The sequence below is a fragment of the Silene latifolia genome, chromosome 7 (genome assembly GCF_048544455.1).
Source record: "Silene latifolia isolate original U9 population chromosome 7, ASM4854445v1, whole genome shotgun sequence".
NCBI classification, from domain to species: Eukaryota; Viridiplantae; Streptophyta; class Magnoliopsida; order Caryophyllales; family Caryophyllaceae; genus Silene; species Silene latifolia.
In genome coordinates this window covers 78,530,594-78,553,907 of record NC_133532.1, presented here as the reverse complement: position 1 = coordinate 78,553,907, position 23,314 = coordinate 78,530,594, and the positions used below count along the sequence as shown (strand labels likewise).

General features: G+C 41.5%; 2 protein-coding genes across 2 annotated transcripts; one reads left to right on the top strand and one right to left on the bottom strand.

Annotated features, from left to right (window-relative positions):
• Positions 1 to 1,973: 1,973 nt before the first annotated feature.
• LOC141590269 (uncharacterized) lies at positions 1,974 to 2,456 on the top strand. Its single transcript, XM_074410873.1, has one exon. The coding sequence runs from the start codon at positions 1,974 to 1,976 to the stop codon at positions 2,454 to 2,456; it is 483 nt and encodes a 160-aa protein (XP_074266974.1).
• An 894-nt stretch (positions 2,457 to 3,350) lies between these two features.
• LOC141592313 (heme-binding-like protein At3g10130, chloroplastic) lies at positions 3,351 to 6,290 on the bottom strand. The gene is made up of 7 exons (XM_074412923.1): positions 5,948 to 6,290; positions 5,770 to 5,840; positions 5,293 to 5,394; positions 5,046 to 5,150; positions 4,515 to 4,650; positions 3,911 to 4,020; positions 3,351 to 3,682 (listed from the first exon to the last, which is right to left on the bottom strand). Exons 1-7 carry the CDS (start codon positions 6,207 to 6,209, stop codon positions 3,602 to 3,604), a joined length of 867 nt encoding a protein of 288 aa, XP_074269024.1. The 5' UTR covers positions 6,210 to 6,290; the 3' UTR covers positions 3,351 to 3,601.
• Between the last annotated feature and the right edge of the window lie 17,024 nt (positions 6,291 to 23,314).

The following is a 23,314-nucleotide window of genomic DNA, read 5'->3' as shown; positions in this document are numbered from 1 at the left end:
AAGCTTGCTACAAGGATTGCAATAGTAAGATGATTAACATGCAAAGTTAGCTACTCGTAACACAATAACATCCAACATAAACAAGAATTTCAAGGAAAATGCAATAATTATTGAGGAAAGATTAAAAGAGTCTTACAAAGCTTAGGAAAGTAGAGTCTACCCAATTAAACCAAGCAAAAGGTCTAGCCTTCCATAACCATTGATGAATCTAAGGTTAATGGAAAGATTGACATCAAAATCAAACCAAAGATTACAACTTTCTCCAAAAATACCAAGTTCTTTCTTAACATACAAGTTTTTGATTATTCAATAATGAAGTGATGAACTAGGTCTTCAAATCATGAACTATATATATGGTTGCACTCCCCTCTAGGTTAAGCATGATTTGGGCTTCCACGAAATGGTTTAAGACGGATGATCAATGCTCAAAGGCTGAGGAGAACGTAGGCTGCGTCCTGGACTGATCTCCGCTCCAAAGATTGCTTCTTCTTTTCATGCTCCTTTCACCATTTAGCCTCCATGCTTATTCACCAAGGGATGACAACTCCTATGCTAGCTCGTGTAGAAACCGTGTTCACTTGATTGCTTGCTTATGGGTGTGGTTAGAGGCACTTGCTCGGGATTCCGAACTCTCCTCTCAAAACCATGCTCCACACATGCATCAAAACATGTTAATCACAACAACTAATGGGACAGGAAGACTAGTTCATTATTCCGACAAAAAAACCCTTAAATGAAACCAAACTAGGCCTAAGAAGGCCTTAGTGACTCGACACTTTTGACTCTATCAGTTAATATAAAATTTGTCATGAATATTCACATTTTGTTTTTTATAATAACAAATTCTTAAAGAGCGTGTTTGTAATTTGTACGGATTTAAAACTAGCTAGATTTAATGTTTCAACCCGTACTCAATAAGTTGCAAGTAGGCAACTCCAAGTAATTGGACGGTGAAAAAGCAGATACAATTTTTCACCTTCATAGTGGGCCCTCCACCGGATAGAATTATCATTAAGGCAACTCTGAAAGTTAAACTCAAAAGAAAGTGGCCGTCAATTATTTTTCCAGAATAAAAGCCGTGAGTAACCCGACTGTCTCTAAGCCTAACATTCCCCAAAAGATGTTTACTCCAATGCAACATTGTGGGAAATATGTCACTACCAAAGAGCAAATAAAACGGAAGCAGAGAAGAGAAAAGTTGCTACATCATGCCAGTAAACCACTGCGTAAGAGTGAAATCATCTCAACACTGTACAATCGACTCTTGGACCTGTGCTCGAAGGTTCCTCCAAGTCATACACCCAAGTGAAAATGTTAGGAACTCGAATATACTTGCTGAAAATCGTCTCAAGAACATAAGCTTAACACAACATATATTAGAGATGTTAATTTCACCCTCACCCGAACCCGCTAAATATTAAATCAACGTGATTAAAATCAATGTACGAAAAAGGCAAATAAATGACTGGGATAAATGAATTATTAAATGTTGTAGAAGACAAGTTAGCAAAATGAAATGAAAATTTCGCAGCCGACCAGTAGCTGAATCTGTTAATGGACCTGCAAAGTGCAAAGGGAGAAGAAAAAGGTCAATATTAATGACCTTAAGTTAATAATTAAGTTGTAACTGGCTGACCTTGTCAAGGACAGTAAAACACCATTTACTTGATAGCGCAGCCAATAACATTCCATCTTTGTTGTTTTCATGATAATGACAATAGAGCACATTGTTATAACACAGCAAACTACACTTTTACTAGTGCTTTCTGACAAGTTAAACCTATGTACAACTATAAAGGAATGGTGTGCATATATTTTAGTCCAACTTGTACACCAACAACAATTATGTGCACTTGGAACCGCCCCACCCCCACTCCCACCCCCTCCCCCCTTACATATACTACCAGATAATATAATCTGCCTGTTTCTTCATCTGCATAGACGATCTTTCATACCGGCATATTTTAGTAGCCATGGGAAACTGCTTGAGATTGCAAGCGAAGACAGTTAAAATCAAGAAAAGAGATGGTAGCATTTTGGAATACAAAGCATCAATTAAAGTCGAGCAAGTGTTGTCAGAATTCAAGGGTCATGCACTCTCAGATATGCTTCCAGTTCGCCAATATCTAAAGTCAGATATTCAACTTATGGCAGGTCGTTTTTACCATCTTGTGCCTGCACCTCCAACTCCATCTCCAAAGATTGGGAAAAAGGTTCATTTCTCAGAACCCGAGTCGACCCAAGTTGGAGAGACCCAGAATAGCAGTTTGAGAATAAAGGTTGTTATCAGCAGGCAAGAGCTGAAGGAGATATTAGAAAAAGGAGTTGTCTTGTTGAAGGACGTCGTTCCTGAGCTACAAACGGCTGGAACAGAGAAAGTCAAGACAACTGACAAGTGCTGTAGCAATGAGATATGGACACCATCTCTGAAATGCATTCCTCAAGTAGAATTGTAGTATTGGTGACTTCTAATATGTAATTTTTATACAGAACTTAAGCTACACAGTTCTGCTTAGTATCCACTCAGCTTTTCAACGCAGACATCGCCATCAGACAGATGGAGGTATGTCTACTGAAAAAACAAATACTGTAAGACAATTATCATAACAGAAAAATCAACTCATGATAATATGATACCGCAAATGATCCCATTTGCCTTTCTAATGGGAGTGTTGCATACATGCATGGATGTGTATAACCTGTTTTATTGCAAACATATGGAACACTAGGATCCAACACAACTTAATACTCCCTCCATCCCGGTCATTTGTTTACCTCGACTTTTGGCACAAAGACCAAAAGAGACGAGGGAACCATCTGTGGTTATAGTTAATGAATGACAAGTGCACAATAGTGCCCCTGGATGTTCAAATTAGCCAAAAAAAACCTCCCTGATATAGAAAGGTAAACAAATGAATAAGATATCCTAAAATAGAATTGGTAAACAAATGAACGGGATGAAGGGAGTAATAGCCATGCAGTATTATTATTGTATAATGTGAGTGGTAGGGTATAAAACCGATCTTGGGACTCCAACCATCAGCTTAAGCTTAAGCGTTTTGGTTGGAGTCCCAAGATCGGTTTTATACTCTAGCAGTGAGACAAGAGTTCGGCACAAGTAAGAGGGAGGAATCCTAGACCTATGTTTCTCTAAATTGCCTTCTCGGAAAGAGTAATAAAACAAACATGTGGCATTACAGAGGCCAGATTAGGTCTGGTCTTCAGGTCCTCGGGCAGTGTCAAAATATCACACAGGTCGGAGTAGAACAAACTCGTGCTATTTACACTTATGCCATCATGATAAATTTGTTTTTCTAATAATAAACCCATCCATGAAGAAGAGAAGTACAGACAATAAACAGCTGAACTATAAGTATTATTTACTCTGTATATAAGTTATACACACACACACACAAGATACCGTAGACAATCTTTAACGTTGCCATTTCTGTATATTCAAAAGCCACGGATACAGTTCAGGATCTAACTTGTTTCCCTTTCACCTTTCAAGGCAGAGGTGAATTGTATTATACACACACAGGATACCGCAGGCAATCTTTGATGTTGCCATTTCTGTATATTCGACAAATATGGATATGGTTCAGGAACTAATTTGTCTCCTTTCAACTTCCAGAGCAACTTCATTACGCCGCGTAAATGGGAGTGTGAATGGGGGATTATACTGCAATAATTTAGAGTATTGTAAGTTAGAGCGCCATTCTGAAGAAGACAACTAAGGAATGCAGATGCATACTGCTCAAATTTTCTCCTCTTCAAAATTATTTACGGAGTATTTCCTAAAGGTCACTCGTAGTAATGATATTGTTAGTTTGTTATCAATGCTGAAAAGAAAAGGGTAAGCTTCTAAAAGTTCTATCAAATTATGTCTCATAAATAAATACTGTCTTACCTGGAGAACTTCAACTTGTGCTCTAACTTTTACGTGATACTCCTTATCATTCTTCAGAGCATCTCGGAGCATCGACTCTCGCTGCTTAACTTCTTCATCAGTCACATAACCTAGCTTCCCGTAAAGAAGATATTTAAGATATACTGATAAGTAGAAGAAGCATGCAGGAGTAAAAAAAATGCATGTTTTAATAACATTTTAAGAATTCATTATTCTGTCTTTGCTCTCAGCACATGGTTCAACCCTAACTTCATTGGGAAGATCCCCCTCCGAATTAGGTCACATCAGTGACACCATTTTTGTGCTTTTAATATTTCTATATGCTAACAATAAATTTCAAGCCAGTATGTAATTCATGCTACTCTTCACTCATCTGAACATATTTGTTATATATTTTGCAGCATGATCATAATCTGTGTCAATTAGCAGTCTGTAGAAAAAGACGCAGCTGTAGTATTTAGTATACAGCAACACAGGTTTACAACCTGCCAAAACCACTACAAGGAACCAATACATAAGGAAGCAAGGAAATCAATTGTCCGTTGTGAGTGCCCATAAGAAAATTACCATTTATAAACTTTCTCAATCGAAGGTCAGTCCATACCTGAGAAGACAGCAACAGCAACAATTTTATTTGACACCTCTTTGATCCTTACAGCCGAATCCTTTGGTAGTGGCAATTTAGCTCCATACTTGGAAGGCATGACAAAGGACATCACCCACGCTTCTTGCCCACCAGCCTAAATTGGGAAGCTCCAATTTTTTAATAGAAAATAATTATATCAAACAAAATGGAGCAGTACACTAATAGTGCGTGGATAGAGTTTATGAAAGGAGTAGGGACGTAGGGTGGGGTGAAGGGGAAGGGGAATGACGCTTTGGTGTTAAACCTTAAATCTATGGAAATTGTTTCCCCCTTCCTTTATATCCCACCATACAAACAAAGGATTAGCTCTTAGCAAGAGAACATTGGCAAGTATCATAACATCACATCTGAATATATTAAAAAAAAAAAAAAAAAAAAAAAAATGTTGGTAGTGAATATGAGGCAAGTGTGAACTAAAGAACCAAAAGCCAAAAAGTAAGAGACTCAGACTACTAAAGGTAGATATTACGGAGTATAACGAATGCTTACCCTCCTTGTGATAACAGGGGTTGTCATTTCCATTTTCTCTCCACCAGACGTCGATTTACGAGTACTAACAGGTGTGGTCATCTCCATCTTCTCATTAGCTATATTCTGAATAGCGCAAATCAGGTTGCAGAATCAGCATGAGGCCGTGAGCACAGTACATTGAAAATCGGTCAGGCCATGTTAAAGACTGAGCATTATGTATACCCAAAATTTGAGGTTGACTAAGTGGAGAAAGGTAGCAGAATACCTTACCAAACAAGTACTCAGCTAGCATGTTGAAGGACTGGGAAGCTCCATAGAAATCGAATCCCTTACTCCCAGGCATGTTGACTTCCGCAACAAAATAAGGCTGTTTAATGGAGTATATATAATCCTAGTTAGAAGTGCACATTCAAAGAATACAATGTGTCCAGCATAATGAACCATTGGCTTCTTAGACTATGTAAAAGTTGGCCAGCCTTGTAATAAAAAAGAGCTTCTAATTACTCCCTCCGTCTTAGTTATTTGTTTTCCTATTCCATTTTATGATTGTTTACCTTTCTACATACACATCCATTATGGTCCACTTGTCATCCACTAACCATCACCACAAATGGTCCCCTTCCCTTTCCTTGGTTTTTATACCAAAACTAAAGGTAAACAAATGACCGGGCACAGAGGGAGTATTCATTTCCACAATTAAAGCATTCAATTTCAGAAATTCATCCATAAAAACTCGGAATACCTCAAGTTGGCGAATCTCATACTGAGGCATCCTACTCAACACCTTAAACTTGATTGTTTCAAGGTCCGGAACTAAAACAAAAACAAGAGTAATAAAATAGAGTTAAAATAGCAGAAATGAAAATGAATTTGTGAATACTCTGTACTACAAATATAAGCATCAGAATACAGTTGTATACCGGACATAAAAGCTTGGTCAAGAGTAGGAGCCTCAAATTGTTTGGGAACGACATACTTGGTGGTTTCGGAATATAAATCAGTCAAAACTCGTGAAGAGAGAGACGCAGTCTGAGTTGCGATGGCCAAAAGTAGAGAGATTCGAGCTTCCCAAGCCGAATTACTTTTATTCCGCCGACCATCATTTGCCGCCATGGATTTAGTCACCAAATTTGGACGCTCATTGATGATCCTCCTGATGTTGTGAATTCCTACTGCTTGCATTTTATTTTACCTTAACTGCAGAGGGAGGCAGACCAGGCAGTCGGATAACGAGCTTGTAAAAATTCAGAGTCAATTATCTAGTTGGCTACTCCCACCAACATTCCACTTTTTTCTAGGCTCTCATATTCTATACTCCCTCCATTCAACTCCACAAGGCCATTATCTCTTTTACACACTATTCACAAGTGGACATTCAACGACAATTTTATCTCGATACATAAGTGAAAATATATTCATATGAGATCTTATTTGATTAAATCTTTTAAGAAAGACATTACAAATATCTAACTTTTATAATTTTTGCAAATACATAACTAAAGATATTTGCCGAGTAAAAGCCGCGTTGGCAAACGTGATAAAGCATAATGGCCTTGTGGAGTTGAATGGAGGGAGTATTTTTTTGAGGGCTGATTTATATCGACGATGTTTTTCATAAAAAAGACAATAACTGCCCTTCCACTCATCCAATACTTTCTCTCTCAAAAAAATTTCCTCTCAACTTCAACTAAATTAAAAAAAAAAACAACAACAACAATTAACAACACGACGGATCTCGAATCACCGGTACTTAAACAACTTAATCGCTTCATTATTTGGTTAATTTTTTTTTTTTTGTGCACCGTTAAATTTATTCGATAATTGATTTACGTCACGTATTGATTAGTAATAACAAACATTGCAATTTTTCTACGTAAATCTGAAATTTGTACCCCCAAGTTGAACCATGGACCAAACTTTGAGATCTAACGTTCAACCATGGACCAAACGTTGGAAACCAACGTTTGTCGTGGTCCAAACGTGCGAAACAAACGTTGACCGTGGTCCAAACGTTGGAATCCCACGTTTGGCCACGGAGATTTTTTTTATTTTTTTTTTGAACTTTTTCAAAAAAAAAAAAAAAAAAAAAAAAAATCTCCGTGGCCAAACGTGGGATTCTAACATTTGGACCACGGCCAACGTTGGTTTCCCACGTTTGGACCACGACCAACATTGGTTTCCCACGTTTGGACCATGGCAAACGTTGGTTTTCAACGTTTGGTTCATGGTCAATTGTTGAATCTCAACATTTAGTCCATGAGCTAGTTCATTTTTTTTTTAAAAACCGTGTTTAATACGTTTATTTGCCGATTTTTTAAATTTATTTAAGTTTTCTAGTCGATGTACGTTAATTTCTAACATCTTTTAATTGGTTTAATGCGATGAGAGATCGAAATGTAGTTGGTTTTTAGTAGAATTTGAGAGAAAATTGTTTAGAGAGAGAAAATAGTGTAATTATGCAAAGGGCATTATCGTCTTTTGAAATGAAAACGTCGACGATATTTACTAAAACGTCGACGATATTTACAAATCGGGATTTTTGTTTTTGAGTTATTTAATGAGAATACTCTAACCTATGTGGGTGCTGCTCAAAATACTCTGAACTTAATTTTAACCGTCAATAAAACCAACTATTACACCCATTCTCTTATATTAGAATAGGTCGACCGACTACCTGCTAAGCCAGTAAAAAGGTTTTAACCCCACTTTTTCTTTTCTAATGCCATCTACCTACATCAATGTCATTACACTGCTCTTTCTCTCTTCTCCAACACGCCCCATTGATCTTCTCCAAATCGCATACAATCATCTGGATTAAGGCGCCCATATTTTTCACAGAAGTTTCTCCCATTGGCAGTGATGTTAAGGAGAGAAAATTTAAGAAAAATGTATGAAAAATTTGTAACTGATGTATAAAGATGAGAGTCCTGATATAACCTAAAACGTTGAATAGTTGCGAGAAGAAAAGGTTCAAGGATGGAAAAAGAGGAAAAGATGGAGGGTGAAAAAGAAGAAAATACATCACTTGTGAAAACAATTGTTCCAATTTAGATTATTTAATCAGACGGAAGGGAAGCTCATGAATATGGAAATAAAAGTTCTTTGGAAATTTAATTTACCTTTAATAATTACTGCTTGTGGGCTGTGATTGTTAAATGTAGTTTTCTCACCATATAGAATATTCCCAACATTAATTAGTCTGTGTACATTTTTCAGAAGAAGAAAAGAGGAAAAAAAATAAAAGTTAGGAGAAAGAACCGTGGAAATGGAAGAGAGAGAACAAACTTTAGAAAAAAAAGTTACAAGAAAGCTTAAATGGACAAAGGAGGAAGATGAAGAGTGATTAAAGGATTAAGGCAGGCCCACGTTACAAATTACCTGCTATAACAAGTTGAAAAAACACTTATTCTGTTCAAAGAGAAGGGTTGTAAAAGTTGGTTTTATTGGTAGTTAAGACCGAGTTTGGAGTATTTTGAGCAGCACCCTCATAGTTTAGAGTATTCTCATTATTTTTTCCCTATTTTCTAAAATGAATTATTCAGATTTTATTACCTTTTTTATTTTAAAAACGTTTACTCTTATTTTATTAATCGCTCTCTCTCATCAACAAACCTTACCTAACTCTTTTACTTCTACTTTATTCTTTCCCTTAATGTTTGTGGCCCACAATTTCTTATTTAACTCCTAATTATTCATTCATCTCTCCTATCACCAAACTTCACCCAACTCTTTTATTCTTATTTTATTATTCTAATACCCGTGCCCACAAACAATGGGAAGAAATATGAAATTAGAGGGAGTATTTTTTTAACAATAAGTCTTGTTTGTGGCGGATATATCCGTCACAAGGTTGCGACGGGTCGAATAGTAGCATTTAAATGTACAACGGGTAGGGATTTGACTGGGCATTGGTACTGTGGAGTGATTAATGACAGATGAGACCTTTTGTTATTAAAAAACGCAATTGAATCACACTTTCAACCTAATCCCCCTCCCCCTTACTAGTAGAGATCACCTGTCCCACTTTTATGTCACATCTTGTGTCATATCTCTTAAGATCTTGACACATCACGCTTGAAATAATAAAATGGTAATATTATATATCAAAGTGCTAATGTGTCACTAGGAGAGGTAATGAGACACAAGATGAGAAATGAAATGGGACAGAGGATTTGCTCTGCCCCCTTACTACTAAGAGAATAAAAACTCTTTTAGTTTTCCCTCCAAAAGACAACTAGCTAAACAAGATAATAAGTAAAACTTTCATTCATTACATTTTTATCTTTTCAATTAATATATTCTTATAATCAAACTCTATTCTCTTAATTAAATTCACAATTATGATTTTTATCATTAAAATAAAATAAAGTTGGTATTAAACGATAAACTCTAAGTTACTAAATTTTTTATGATGCAATAATTATTACTGTAGAGAATAACTTGACACATACTTATTTTTAGCTTCATGACAATAAACCAAATTCATTACAAAAAATACACAATTTAACTTAATTCTCTTGAATTAGTTTTCCATTTCAATTTTTTATGTATCATATCAAAATACAATGAAGTGAAATATTAAATATTTATAAGGTGCAAATTTATAAAATATAAATAATACACTAAAAAAAGTAAAAAAACTCTATATACTGCACATTGCATGCGCGGGATCTATACTAGTTATCTAAACAATACCGTCACTTTTTCATCTTCCCTCCTTCTCTCTAAAAATTTCTCCTTCTCTCTAAATCTCTCCTTCTCTCTTTTTTCAAAATCATCATTCAAATCGACCAAATTCGAAAACATTATAAGAAAATAGTGGGAAAATATCAACGAAACAAGGTGCAAGATGACAACTGGTTAAGACAAATATAAGAGCAACAAAGCCAGTAGATGATGTCAGGAATGGAGGAGGTAATCTCATTTTCATAGATCTTATTTTCGGTTTATTTGTTTATGATTTTGTTTGTGGTTTATTAATGGTCACATGCAAGTGATCCATGTCGACATATAATAGATCAGTTGTTGTTTTTTAGTCTCTTTGTATATGCTTTTGTTTATGGTTTAATAATGGATACATGCAACTGATAATGGTTGTTTTTTTCGATTTTATTGTTTATGTTTTTTATTTTTGGTTTAATAATTGTATATTTAATCGTTTATTTTTTGGGTATTTCAACACAAGATGATTTCTGACCATTTAATTATTTTTTGTTGGTTTCAGTATAATGGTACATGCAACTGATAATGGTCTTCTTTTCGATTTTATTGTTTATTTTTCTGATTCTTGGTTTAATAATTGTATATTTATTGTTGAATAATTGAAATGGTCACAAGGTTTGTTAAAATATGTACGACTTATGTATTAGGCAAATGTGTTATTTGTCCCGAGTTTAGGATTCAAAATTGTCTAAATAAAATGGTCACAGATTGAGTTAAATTGGGTGTATGTTTCTTACCCTAACATGTTATCAGTTGAGTTAAGAACCGGTTAACTAATTGGGGCAAGTGTTATTCATAAGCACTCTAGAGTTAATTGTTTTATTGTTGTAATGGTCACAAACTGACTTAAAATGGTACCAATTAATATGTGGTGAATTTTGTTGAAAATGTAGGTAAGTAACATCTTTCGTTAAAATAAGTACTTGTTATGTATTTGGGCGTGTGTTATTTGTAATCATTTTAAATTTCATTGTTTTATAGTTGTTGATGGGGCATATTCTGCACCGCTGACCAAGTCAACATGATTGAGCAAGGTCAAAGATATCCACAGCAAGTCAACGACTTGGACAATCTAGCCGATGCAGCCCATCGGCCCGTCAGCCTGGGTCTCGGCATGGTAACCTGCCAGCCGGGACACATACCCGCGTACTCATATCCAAGACCCCTCGGCGGCGAGTCAACAGGATCCGCCGGCCAGCCATAGGCCCCTCGGCCGGGGGCGATCGTCTTTCCACCGCTAGCCACTTGGCCACTTGGCCACTACGTGACAAAAGGTGAAAGCCTATAAATACTCCTCAACCTTCATTGAGGAAAGGATCCCAACTAATCCACAACTAAACCTAAATACACTATTCATCTGGTAATATCTTCCTTATCTCTCTACAATACACATTCAGCCAAGTAACAACTTATCTCTTAAGTTTACTGACTTGAGCGTCGGAGTGAGTACGCTTGGCACAAAGCCAAGCCCTCAGTTCGTTCATTGTTGCAGGAGAGGCCGTGAGGAACGATTGAGACCAAAGGAGAATCCAACTCAAGACATCATTCAACAAGCCAAGGGTGGTAACTATACTTGCTCTGGAATTAAACCCGGAACAATTGGCGCCGTCTGTGGGGAAAGACACTAGAAGCTAGTCACATTCATTCCCAAACAAAAAAAAAAAACAACAAAAACCCACCCGAAAAGCTAAGATGTCAAAACAACAAGACGCAGTCGTGACCGACGAAACCGCATTCTACCACGATGACACTTTCAACAATTCTGGAGTCGTGCAGCCCTCCACCGGCGGAGTAATCCAACCGGAGTTCGGATGCCGATAATGCCGGACACGTCGCTACCAGCCAACCAGGTCACCATCATGGGACACGTGGTTGACATAGCAAAACTAAAGATGGTCCTGGACCTAATTAGTAATACGCCCGCTCACACTGTCACGCCGACAAGAGCGGCGGAAAACGCCCGAGAGACCGGGGCCAAACGTAACTCCGAGAAATTTGAACGAGCACTGGGAGAAGTCGACCCACCAAGTCGCGGGGAGCCCAAAGTGGGCGTGGTAGACCTAAGTCCTTCCCGCACTCATGGGAAGACAGCGTCCCCGCAACACGAACGAGGCTTACCCCGGAGGAACCAGAGGAGTCCGACTCAGCAGAGTTGGAGAAGAAGTCCGAGTCGGGAAAGAAGTCCTTCCCGCTACGAGGAGAGGAGCCGGATTAGGAATGCGAGGAGCCGATCGCCGCGCGTCGTTCGATCTGTGCGGTCGACAGCCCCTCAACGCCTACGTCCTAGACGTCCAGGTGCCAACTAAGCTCAAGTTGCCACCTCTATCATACAAGGGAGACAGTGATCCAGCCGACCACGCTGAGGCTTTCGAGTCTTACATGTCGGTATGGGAACAGCCCGATGAGGTCTGGTGCCGAGTCTTCCCGACAACTTTGCATGGAATGGCTCAAAGTTGGTACAAGGGGCTTCCCGACGGCTCGGTATACTATTACGCCGACCTAAGAGACGCCTTTCTAGCCCAGTACTCTTGCAACAAGAGAAGGGCCGTGGAGACATCGGACCTCCTAACTATCAAACAGGAGGGGGGCGAGTCTCTACGAAGCTACGTAAAGAGGTTCGACGGAAAGGTCCAGCAGATTCGAGAAATTAATCCCGAATTGGCGGCCTTCGCGCTGATGAAGGGCCTCCCAAGGGGAGACTTGAAAAATGAGCTCATCAAGTGCGGAGGGCTGAACTTGGACGCCGCTAGAAAAATGGCCGACCAGGCCATCAAGGTAGAGGACTATCACAAGACCTGGGTAGGCCCCAGCGAGGCCGAGCACTCAGAAAAGTAGAGTCACCGGGAGGACAACCCGGATGAGAGACGCCGTGACAACAACGGGTCACGGTCCGATGAAAGACGCCGTGAGAATAATAGGTCACGGTCGGACAAACCTGCTAGGAGACAGGACTCGACGGGCGCCGGGTGGAGTTCGGGAACGTACCACCGGGGCGGTATAGTGATAAGACCCCTCTCGTCGTATCGCCCGCCGAGGTCTTTGCCCCGAGCAAAAGCGAGGGCCGTGGGGGAAAGACCCCCAAGCCAAAAAGTGACGGTGACACGAGCCAGTACTGTGAGTACCACGGCCACACCGGCCATTTAACCAACGACTGCCGGCATCTAAAGAATGCCATTGAAGAGCTGATCCGGAAGGGGAGCCTCGGCAAGTACGTTGCCAAAGGCCAAAAGACTGACGCCGACAGCTCAGGTAAGAAATCCGTCTTCGAACGGATAGGAGTGATCCATGTTGTCATCGGGGGCAACGAGAACGGAGGGTCCGCTCATGGGCACAAACGGCACCTGAACGAGCTATATCAGGCCATCAACTTTGTGCCCAACACAGCGATCCCCGCTTCCAACATCCCCGATATAACCATCGGATGGAAGGACTACGAAGGAGTCATCGCTCCTCACAAATGACCCACTTGTAGTCAATTTGGACATATCCAACCACCTGGTCAAGAGGTGCCCGATTGACACAGGCGCGTACACGAACATCATGTTCGGGAGTGCTTCCTCGGCCTCGGCACCGAAAGTCAAGGACTGAGCCCTGCACCAACCCACTATACAGCTTCTCTGGGGCCGGCTTGGTACCACTGGGATCAATCAGACTCCCGGTGACGTTCGGCGAAAAGAATGCGGCTAAAAACGTCCTAGCTGAGTTCGTGGTCATCGACGGCTCGTCCGCCTACAACGTTCTCATAGGCCGAGTCACCCTGAGCGAGGCTGACGCAGTGATGTCCATCCGGGCCCTAACACTGATGTATGTCTCGGACCGGGGGGAGGCGCATAAGCTCGTCTCCAAAGACGAGAATGACGAGGTGGTCAACGTCCAGATAGCCGCCAGAGGATGCAACATGCAATCCCTCAAAGTGGCCAAGAAATCAGAGAAAGGGAAAGGTCTATCCTTACAACAGGAGGGCGACCTCATGGATGTAACTAGCGGTGACTAGGACGTTGTGCCTTCGACAGCCATTAGGACGCCGTAATCTCTGGGGAATAACCTATGTAGCGGCGGAGGTGTCCAAAACAGTTGGGGCACCCCGACGCATGTTTTTACCTAAATGAAAAATCATCCAAGTCTTCCATCAAAATGTTCACTCTTCCCATAGTCACTAGGAAGCGTGACGCCGACTCACACCGTCATACCGACAAGAGCGGCGATCTTTATTCGTAAATAGCGAGATGTCGGCTCACACCTTTGTCATACCGACAAGAGCGGCGATCTCATGAAGAAACATGCGCCGTCGCCATCGGCCCAGTAGTAGACGCCACGGCGATCCACCCCAAGAGGTTGGACGCCGTCGCATCCTCCAAGTGGTAGACGCCACGGTAGTCTCATGAAAAAATAGGCGCCGTCGCAGTCACCCCAAGTAGTAGACGCCACGGCCGTCACCCCAAGAGGTTGGACGCCGTCGCAGTCACTCCAAGTGGTAGACGCCACGGCGAGCCTCATGAAGAAATAGGCGCCCGTCGCAGTCACCCCAGTAGTAGACGCCACGGCAGTCACCCCAAGAGGTTGGACGCCGTCGCAGCCACTCCAAGTGGTAGACGCCACGCAGATTCATGGAGAAGCGAGATGCTTGGCTCACACTTTGTCACACCGACAAGAGCGGCAATCACGACCATCGCAGTTAATACTCGCGAAACAATCAAAATGCCTTAGAAGCGTTAACACGATTGAGATACGCGCTCTAGACTGCCTCGGCCAAGCCGAGGCGGAAACAAAAGAGACTCTCAATTAATAACGTAAGGAGACAACCCAGACGAAGACAGAGGCGCTAAAAGTACAGTTGAGGCTCAAACACTAGCGCAAGAAAAAGAGGTAAGGTAAAAACCTCGGCCAGGCCGGAGGCAGAAGAAACGAGCTCTTATTAAAAAAATGTTCAACGAATTACAAGTAATTACAAGGACAAACAAAAAGACAAAAGGCTACGGATATCATCTCCCTATGTCCGTTGCTGTCCATCGCCATCGGTAGCGACACCTTCTTCAAGGGGCAACCCAAGTAGCTCCCTCGGCGGCCTCGGCTTGGCGGCCCCAGCCTTAGCCTCGGCAGCCTCAACTGCCCTTGCCCAATCGGCTTCCGCCTTGGCCGCCTTAGCCTTCTCAGCAATAGCTGCCGCCTCCTCGGCCGCTTTTTGCTCTATCTTCACTCTCGCTGCCTCCTTGACCCTCTCCTCCACGGCTTTCTCCTTAGCTTCGAGCTTATCGTCAAACAGCTTGTCGTATTTGTCCCACGGAAAGGAACCTTCAAGAGGAAAAAGCTCCTCAATTACTTCCCGACAAATGCTTCCCGGCCGATCCCTAATTCGAACACGGTCGGGAGCATTTTGGTTTGGAGCATCTCAATGTCGTCCTCCTTTTGCCTGATGATGGCCTCCTTGCTCCGGATCACCTTCCCCTGGATCTGAAATTTGCTCCTAAATTCATTCCTCTGCTGGAGATAAAGGTCGGCATGCCTCTGCGAACAAGGTCACACTTCTCCAAAGAACTTTGCGGCTTCGGCGCAGCGGCCTCGGCCTTGGCTCTCTCGGCAAGGACCTCCTTTTCAGCGTCCTCCCTGAGCTTTCTCTCAGCCAAGAGCGCCTTCTCGGCCTCCCCCCTAAGCCTCTGCTCATTGAGGAGATCCAGCCTCGCCTTCGCGGCCACCTTCTTAGTGACATCAAGCTCAAGAGCGGACTGAGCCACGGCCTTCTCCTGCTCTATAATGCGAGCACCGGCCAGCTCGTTCCACCTCGCCAGCTCCTCGACCAACCTCGCACCTTCCGCCACGAGCCGGGAGGGGGAAACCCTCTGGGATGAAGGGTCAACGGTGACATTTCGACCGCTAGTCCGCGGTCGGGAAAGGGAAACCTTCGGGATGAGGACCCAATGGCGACGTCATGATCGACTGCGCGGGTTTCTCACTCACTTGCGCTTCAACAGAGCGGCGACGACAAATGGGCGATCTACAAAATTTAAAGAAAGCATCGCAAGATCAACATACATCGACATGCCGAAGAGCTGTCATCGGCGCCGCGATGAATCGGCAACTGAGCCACCGGATAGATCAAGATGCAGTGCTTGGCCTTCTTGGCCAAGGGCACACCTCCTCGTCGCCAGCGAAGCAACGGCAGCGGTAAAGGTCGTCTGCTTTCTCTTACGAACAAGGGGAGACCCCTCCTCCTCGTCAGAATCATCCCCATTAGAGATGTAAACGATCTCCACCGTATCCTTCGAACAGGGGGATGGGGGTGAAACTGATGTCGGCGCCACCACCGCCGAAGACTTTGTTCTTCGCGTACGGCGCGGACTTGACTAATGACCCTCGCTTTGCTTCCACCGCATTCAAGCGTCTCGGTCCATAAGCTCATTCGGCGACGTCCTGCGGTCATGGGTAAGAGCCTTGGGATGCAAGTTAGCAACGGTCTTATCTTTGTGCGGCCCATTCTCCGGAGGATATTCTCGACAGTGTCCGCCCAAAGCGGTCCGCAAAGGAAACAAAGCGGGAGTTAGGTGGAAGAAATAAATCAAAGTTCAAGAACAAGAACATTGAGAGCGATGATGGGCCCCGCACCGACCCCACTCACCCCGCGCTAGGGCGGGTATGAGACCGACATAGCAAAGCGGCTCATCCCGAAGAATGATCTCGCGTCGGGGAATCCATCTTCTCGGCAGCCACTCTCATCCGTCTCAAAGAGCCTCATCGCGACTTCTCATCCGCGTTAAGGTAGACACAACTGGCATCCATCTTGAGCTTCTTGTATGAAACCCACTTGTCACGCTCCGCCTTTTAGTCTCGCACCGCAAATTAACCGGGTCTTTGGAAGGAGCGAGGCAATGATAGTCATCCCAAGACCTTAACGTACACCCACCGATCCCTCCAGTCCTTGCGGGAGGGTAAGTTTGTCAACGAAGCATAACCATGCTCCGTTTGCACACCGTACCATCCGACACGGTTAGGTACGATGGCCGGAGATAATGAAGCCGGCGGAATAAATTCACCGTCGGGGCCTCTCCCAAAGAGACACACCAAACAAAACCGACTATGGTCCTCGCGGCCAACGGGTGTAGTTGGGCAACGGCAACGTTCATGGCCCTAATGATAGCCATAACGTACTCATTTAGCGGAAACCGGAGCCCGTACTCCAAATGCCGCATGTATACACCAAGATGACCCGGGGAGGACAACGGACCGCCCGACCCTCCCTAGGAATAACGATCTCGTACCCCTCGCCAAAGAAAAAATGGTCCTCGAAAAGTCTCTCACCGGAACAACGGGCAAGCTTATGGGTCCAAGCACAGTCAAGACTGACCTTACAAGCGTCGCCGTGATCCATAACGCGCTGCCTCTCCTCATTAGGGCGAGCCTCTTCAGCATCATCACCAAAATCGTCATCAACCTCATCGGAGTCATCCCATTCCTCCAAAACTCGAGGATCGACTTCAGGAGAAGGAGACCTAGCACCCCCCGGTGCAGAAGTACTAGCCCCAGCGTCGACAGAAGACATGATAGCAATAGTTACTTAACAAAATAAGAAGGAAGTTTGTTTGTTTACCTTAAAGAAAACACTCGCCGGAATAACAATTCTGAAAAATCGAAGACGAAGAAAACCCTTGAAAGTTCAGAGGAAAATTTTAGAGAATGAAATTGGTGGCCAAATTCACGGGATAACTGCCCTATTTATAGGGAAAAGCCCATGAAGAAGGACCAATCAGAGAACAGCCCATGAAGCGTCAACCAATCAAATAAGTGCGGACACGTGTCGGACATGCAACCACGGATGTCAATCGTTGCAACCGCTTAGACGTCAATCAATGCAACAGTGACCAAGCGTCTTCAACACGCCTATTCATATCTCCTTGCCTATTCACCTTCCTCAACAAACTCCCAAGCATCCGCTCTCCGCCGGCCACATAATCAACCAAGCTAAAAAGCGCCGGCCGGGGGCAATCAAAAACAACCGGCACTCTCAACCCTGGTCTCGGCCAGCGTCACTTTCTTTTCCACATCGGATGCCCTTTACGCATCCATGTGGAGGGGGGATATGGTACGGCCTAAGAAAGACCAGGCCGAGGTAAAAGAAGCCGCCGCAGAAGAAGCCGATGCAGAAATTTTTTACAAATTACTTGCGCAGAATATACGCTCAAACATACATCGGAGCCCATACCACGGCATAGACTACGCTGGAGGCAAATTGATGGGGCATATTCTGCACCGCTGACCAAGTCAACATGATTGAGCAAGGTCAAAGATATCCACAGCAAGTCAACGACTTGGACAATCTAGCCGATGCAGCCCCTCGACCCGTCACTGGTCTCGGCATGGTAACCTGCCAAAGGGACACATACCCGCGTTCTCATATCCAAGACCCCTCGGCGGCGAGTCAACAGATCCGCCGGCCAGCCATAGGCCCCTCGGCCGAGGGGCGATCGTCTTTCCACCTGCTAGCCACTTGGCCACTTGGCCACTACGTGACAAAAGGTGAAAGCCTATAAATACTCCTCAACCTTCATTGAGGAAAGGATCCCAACTAATCCACAACTAAACCTAAATACACTATTCATCTGGTAATATCTTCCTTATCTCTCTACAATACACATTCAGCCAAGTAACAACTTATCTCTTAAGTTTACTGACTTGAGCGTCGGAGTGAGTACGCTTGGCACAAAGCCAAGCCCTCAGTTCGTTCATTGTTGCAGGAGAGGCCGTGAGGAACGATTGAGACCAAAGGAGAATCCAACTCAAGACATCATTCAACAAGCCAAGGGTGGTAACTATACTTGCTCTGGAATTAAACCCGGAACAGTTGTAATGGTCACAAACTGACTTAAAATGGTACCAGTTTCTGAATGTTTCACAACTCAATATGTGGTGAATTTTGTTAAAAATGTAGATAAGTTACATTGTTCGTTAAAATATCATTGTTGTATAGTTGAAATGGTCCCAAACTGAATTTTACCAGTTACAGTTTATGTATGTTTCATAACTTAAACTACTGTATTTTGATGTTGTTAAATTGATGTATTCTTTTTTGTGTTGTTAGATATTAAACAAGTTGTGACAAATGGGCCGATTGAGCAATCAAAGGCTCAAGGAAAGAAGAAAGGTGTGGCGGAAAAAGGAAAGGAAAAGGAAAAGTAAATTTTGTGGCTCAAGAGAAAGATGTTGATGTGGCTGAAGAGGAGGTCGTTGGCATAGCCTATGTCTGCTTCCTGGGAACAGAAGACAATGTTACCATATCGAGCTAAGATGTTTATAACTCCATATTTAATTTAAATGATTACTTAAGTTCTTCATTTGGTGACATATTAAAAATTTAACACAACAGTTCATCAGTATAATATGTCATCATATTTTGGATTATTGTTGACATTAGAATAATCTAATAACATAGGTTAAGTGGTGACATATTGAACAATTAACTCTATGTTAAAATTTAACTCAACAATTCATCGGTATAAAATATCATCATATTTTAGATTATTGTTGACATTAGAATAATCTAATAACATAGGCTAAGTGGTGACATATTGAACTATTAAATCAACATGTTAAAGTTTAACTCAACAATTCATCACTATAATATGTCATCATATTTTCAGATCATACCAAATAGAACACATTTGTTCCAAATACATAAAATTTAGCAAATAGACAGGTGAGTTTAATTGTTTGTCATATTTTGTTGTTGTCTGATAAAATGAAGAAAACTAGAAACATTCTTAGGATATACGACAACATATTCATATATCGGTACGTGTGTACCATTGGTTGTACTTGGGATCCTCAGTGGCAGGTTTAGGTTCAGCTTTGGACTCATTTGGAAAGGAAATAATTGAATATACATTTTTTTACGACGTCAAGAGAGCGATGTTACCATAATACAACTGGAAGAAATGGTCACAAACACTTGATATTTGGGTACATTTTATAGTACTCCACAATTTTACTAAACAGTTCAACATGATGACAGTTTAACTTTATATGTTACCATCCTCAGTAATATGTTCATTAATAATTATCAATAAAACTAATTTATATCCAGAAGTAGTAACAAATGTACCCTTCACAACAGGATATGGAACCATCTCAGTTTAAAAACATTTTCAAAGAAATTGGTCATAGAATATACTTCACAAATACACTTCACGAGTATTAATTGTCACTACATCGATATAATATGTTACCACATATGCGTAAGTAAAAAATGGTCTCAAACCGTTGATAATTAGATATATTTTATAGGACTCAAGAACTTCCTGAAATTGGTCACTCTGTTGAGAGTTTAATTTTATATGTTACCATTCTTAGTTATATGTTCACTAATAATGATCAATTAAACTAAGTTATATTCACAAGTAGTAACAAAGTGTTCAATTCTATAAACATAATGAACCATATTAAACTAAGGTAAAATGTAATAGGATACGGAACAAACCAAAATTAAAACACCAAAAACTTCATCTTTGAGTGTCCTTGCAAACAATGAACAAATTAATCAAATATACAGACCTTAACATGATATATGCGGGTGTGTCAGGCCCGTTCGCTCTACGAGAAGTTATTTTCCTAATAGTGACTTTGAATAATCTATACCAACACAAGTCGACAGGGTGACATTAGCGCAAAAAATAGAGATATTCATTAGATATACGACAACATATGACTTTAAATAGTATGTACCTACACTAGTTAAAGACAATGATGAGATATACAATAACATGTGCATTTATATATTATGTCGTACTTAACAGGTTGATATTAGGACAAAAAGTGGAGACATTTATTGGTTATTCAACATGTGCTTTTAACTAATGTGTTCCACTCTAGTTGACATAGCTATACTCCCAAGAATGACACGACACACGCAAGATTCGACTCCTTATCAAACCCTTGACCAAAAGGAGACCCAAGTCCGACTCTCACGGGTTTCACTAGTCACTCAAATGAAGAACCGGGTGATTTTTGTGACAAAAAGTAACCAAAATCACTCCCCTAACTCGACTTGCGAAGCATTCCCGCATTCTAATATGGTACTCCATCCAATCTGCAAGAGAAATGTCAAAACGATGCACATACAAGAGAGACAACCGGGTTATAATGGGGCTTGGGTTAGGTGAAAAGGGTTCGGTGCTAGCACCATTTTAGGATATGTGGGGCTAAAGATCGAGTAGTCACCACATCTAACCAATCCACTAAACCATAACAAATGCAAAACAATTCCTCCACAAAATTTGGCAAAGATTGGCATTTCTATCCATTCATTTCATTCTTTTCAAAACAAGATCAATTGCAAATCCACCAACCCTTTATTTGACACAAAATATACATTCTTTTCTCTTTCATTTTTTTTCATTTCATTTTTTTTCTCTTTTTCTATTTGTAACACCCCCATACTCCAAGTGCCTTACCAGGACCACTCAGGTATAGAAACGTCACCATCTCGGTTACTCGAGGCAATGATAATCAAATGACAATAAAGAAACATAATTTAAATAGCAATAAAGTTTAAAGTGATTACATAACCAAAACCCAAAATTGATAAATAATACGATACATATTCTCAAAAACCAAATGTCTCAAAACTAAAGTATGACAGCGGAAGACTCTAATCAGCTCGTCGTGACTCATCCCAGCTAGCCCAAATGCCTCAAATCAAACCTACTCAATAACTCCTCACCATCCCCGAATGGATCACCACGGTTTTTAAAAACAATAAACGGGGTCAGTACTAATTACACGACATAAATCACAAAAGACAGAAGTCAAACAGCTTAATCGTCACATCAAACCCCAAACTACATAACCAATCTCCTCATAACTGACTACACACTAAAGTTTGTAGCCCTGCCAGAGTACCCATCACAACAGGTACTCCACACCGCCAGTGGGGGACCGCAGCCGTACCCACCAAATCCCCGCTCATCTCCATCGTGCGATAAACCCATGTTCATTAATGTGCACATCCCTTCTGTTGCAGGTTCCACAGAAGGCGAATTAAGGGCGTGAAGCCACTCCCGCAAGTGACTCCACTAAGCCAGGGACGCGCCCCGAAGATCACAGACAGATACACAACAACAATGGTAATATTCAACAACCGTCACAATACCAACATTATACTTTAACTACAATCATCACACAATCACCAACCACAACATGTAATTAATACTGAGTAGGGAAACCCTACCTGGAACGCAACACAAAAGTAGACGATCTAGCAGCTGTCTCAAAATCTCTCTTCTACGAACCCTCCTCCTATACACATAATCATACAATCACTACTAATACAACATATTCATAAAAACCCCCAATCCCAAAATTAGAGTTTAACCAACCTCAACCAAACGCTACAAAAACGGTATGTAGGACTTACCCTTGACGCAAGGATCACAACGATATCAAGAACAATGAAATCTGGCCTCTCTAGCTCCGGGATTTGCCAATAATGCGAATGTGGAGAACAACGTAGTTTGCAATCTCTTTTTGTGTGTATTAGGTTTATAAAAGTGTTTAGGAAATATAACGGAGCATTATATATACTAATTCGCATTATTAACAAAACCCGTTAAAAATATACCCGATAACCAACTTACACGACCGAGTAAGTAACATACTCGATCAAGTGCCAAGGCTACTCGATCGAGTACCCTACAGGCAGAACACTGTTTCGTAAATCAAAACACACTTACTCGACAGAATAAGCCCCACTCGATAGAGTATCCAGAGACTCATAAAACCGTAGTATTCACTATTTGTTTTTCTTCTTCATTTTTTTCTTTCTTTTCCTTCACTTGTAACCTCCTCAACAATTGCAAAATTGGCCAACCATCAAGCTTCATTTCACTTTTGTGATATTTCGGACCGTTCACCTCAATAAAAATCAAATTTCCTACCCAATTATACTCCTCAAAACAACTACAAAGACGAACTACTCAACAAAGGTGATGTGTTTATGGAATGTAGTTATTTCATTGGCAAATAGAATGACAAGGCTTAGGCACAAATTGGGTAAAAAAAAGGGAAAGATGATCAAATGGGTGAAAAATAAGCTTATTTGGCTATGAGAGGCTACTTTATTTGAAAAAAAAAATTCTCAACGTGCACATCGACACTTCTAAGGTAAGGAATGAGCACCATACTTATGCGTTTTGACATGACACACCACGCAAGGAGAACTACTCTCAAATACCTAATGGGTCCGACTTGATGGATCGGCCATATGAAGGCTCTATCCTCACATTTGAGTAGCTATGTCGGTCCTAGGTCAAGTCTCGGGTCCAATACGGTCTCACAGGGTTGTCGCAACTTGGTTGTTAAGCTAGACTTCCGGGTTTTTGTAAGCAAAAACCCTAACATGTGTCATCAAGAGGTACAAGCTATCAAAAGGGAAATGACACGGGGAAGACAAATTATCATCATTGGCAACATATGCCCTCCACATTTAGACTCCTTATGCAAATTTTTACAAACGAAATGCAACGTGTATGGATGCAAACTACACATATGAACAAGCTACGTGAATGCAAAAGTGAACACAT

Coding starts and splice junctions, on each gene's coding strand:
- LOC141590269 (XM_074410873.1), top strand. CDS start 1,974: ATGGGAAACTGCTTGAGATTGCAAGCGAAGACAGTTAAAATCAAGAAA.
- LOC141592313 (XM_074412923.1), bottom strand. CDS start 6,209: ATGCAAGCAGTAGGAATTCACAACATCAGGAGGATCATCAATGAGCGT. Junction 5,841..5,947: donor TGACCAAGCTTTTATGTCCG/GTATACAACTGT, acceptor TTTTTGTTTTAG/TTCCGGACCTTGAAACAATC. Junction 5,151..5,292: donor CTGAGTACTTGTTTGGTAAG/GTATTCTGCTAC, acceptor TGCGCTATTCAG/AATATAGCTAATGAGAAGAT.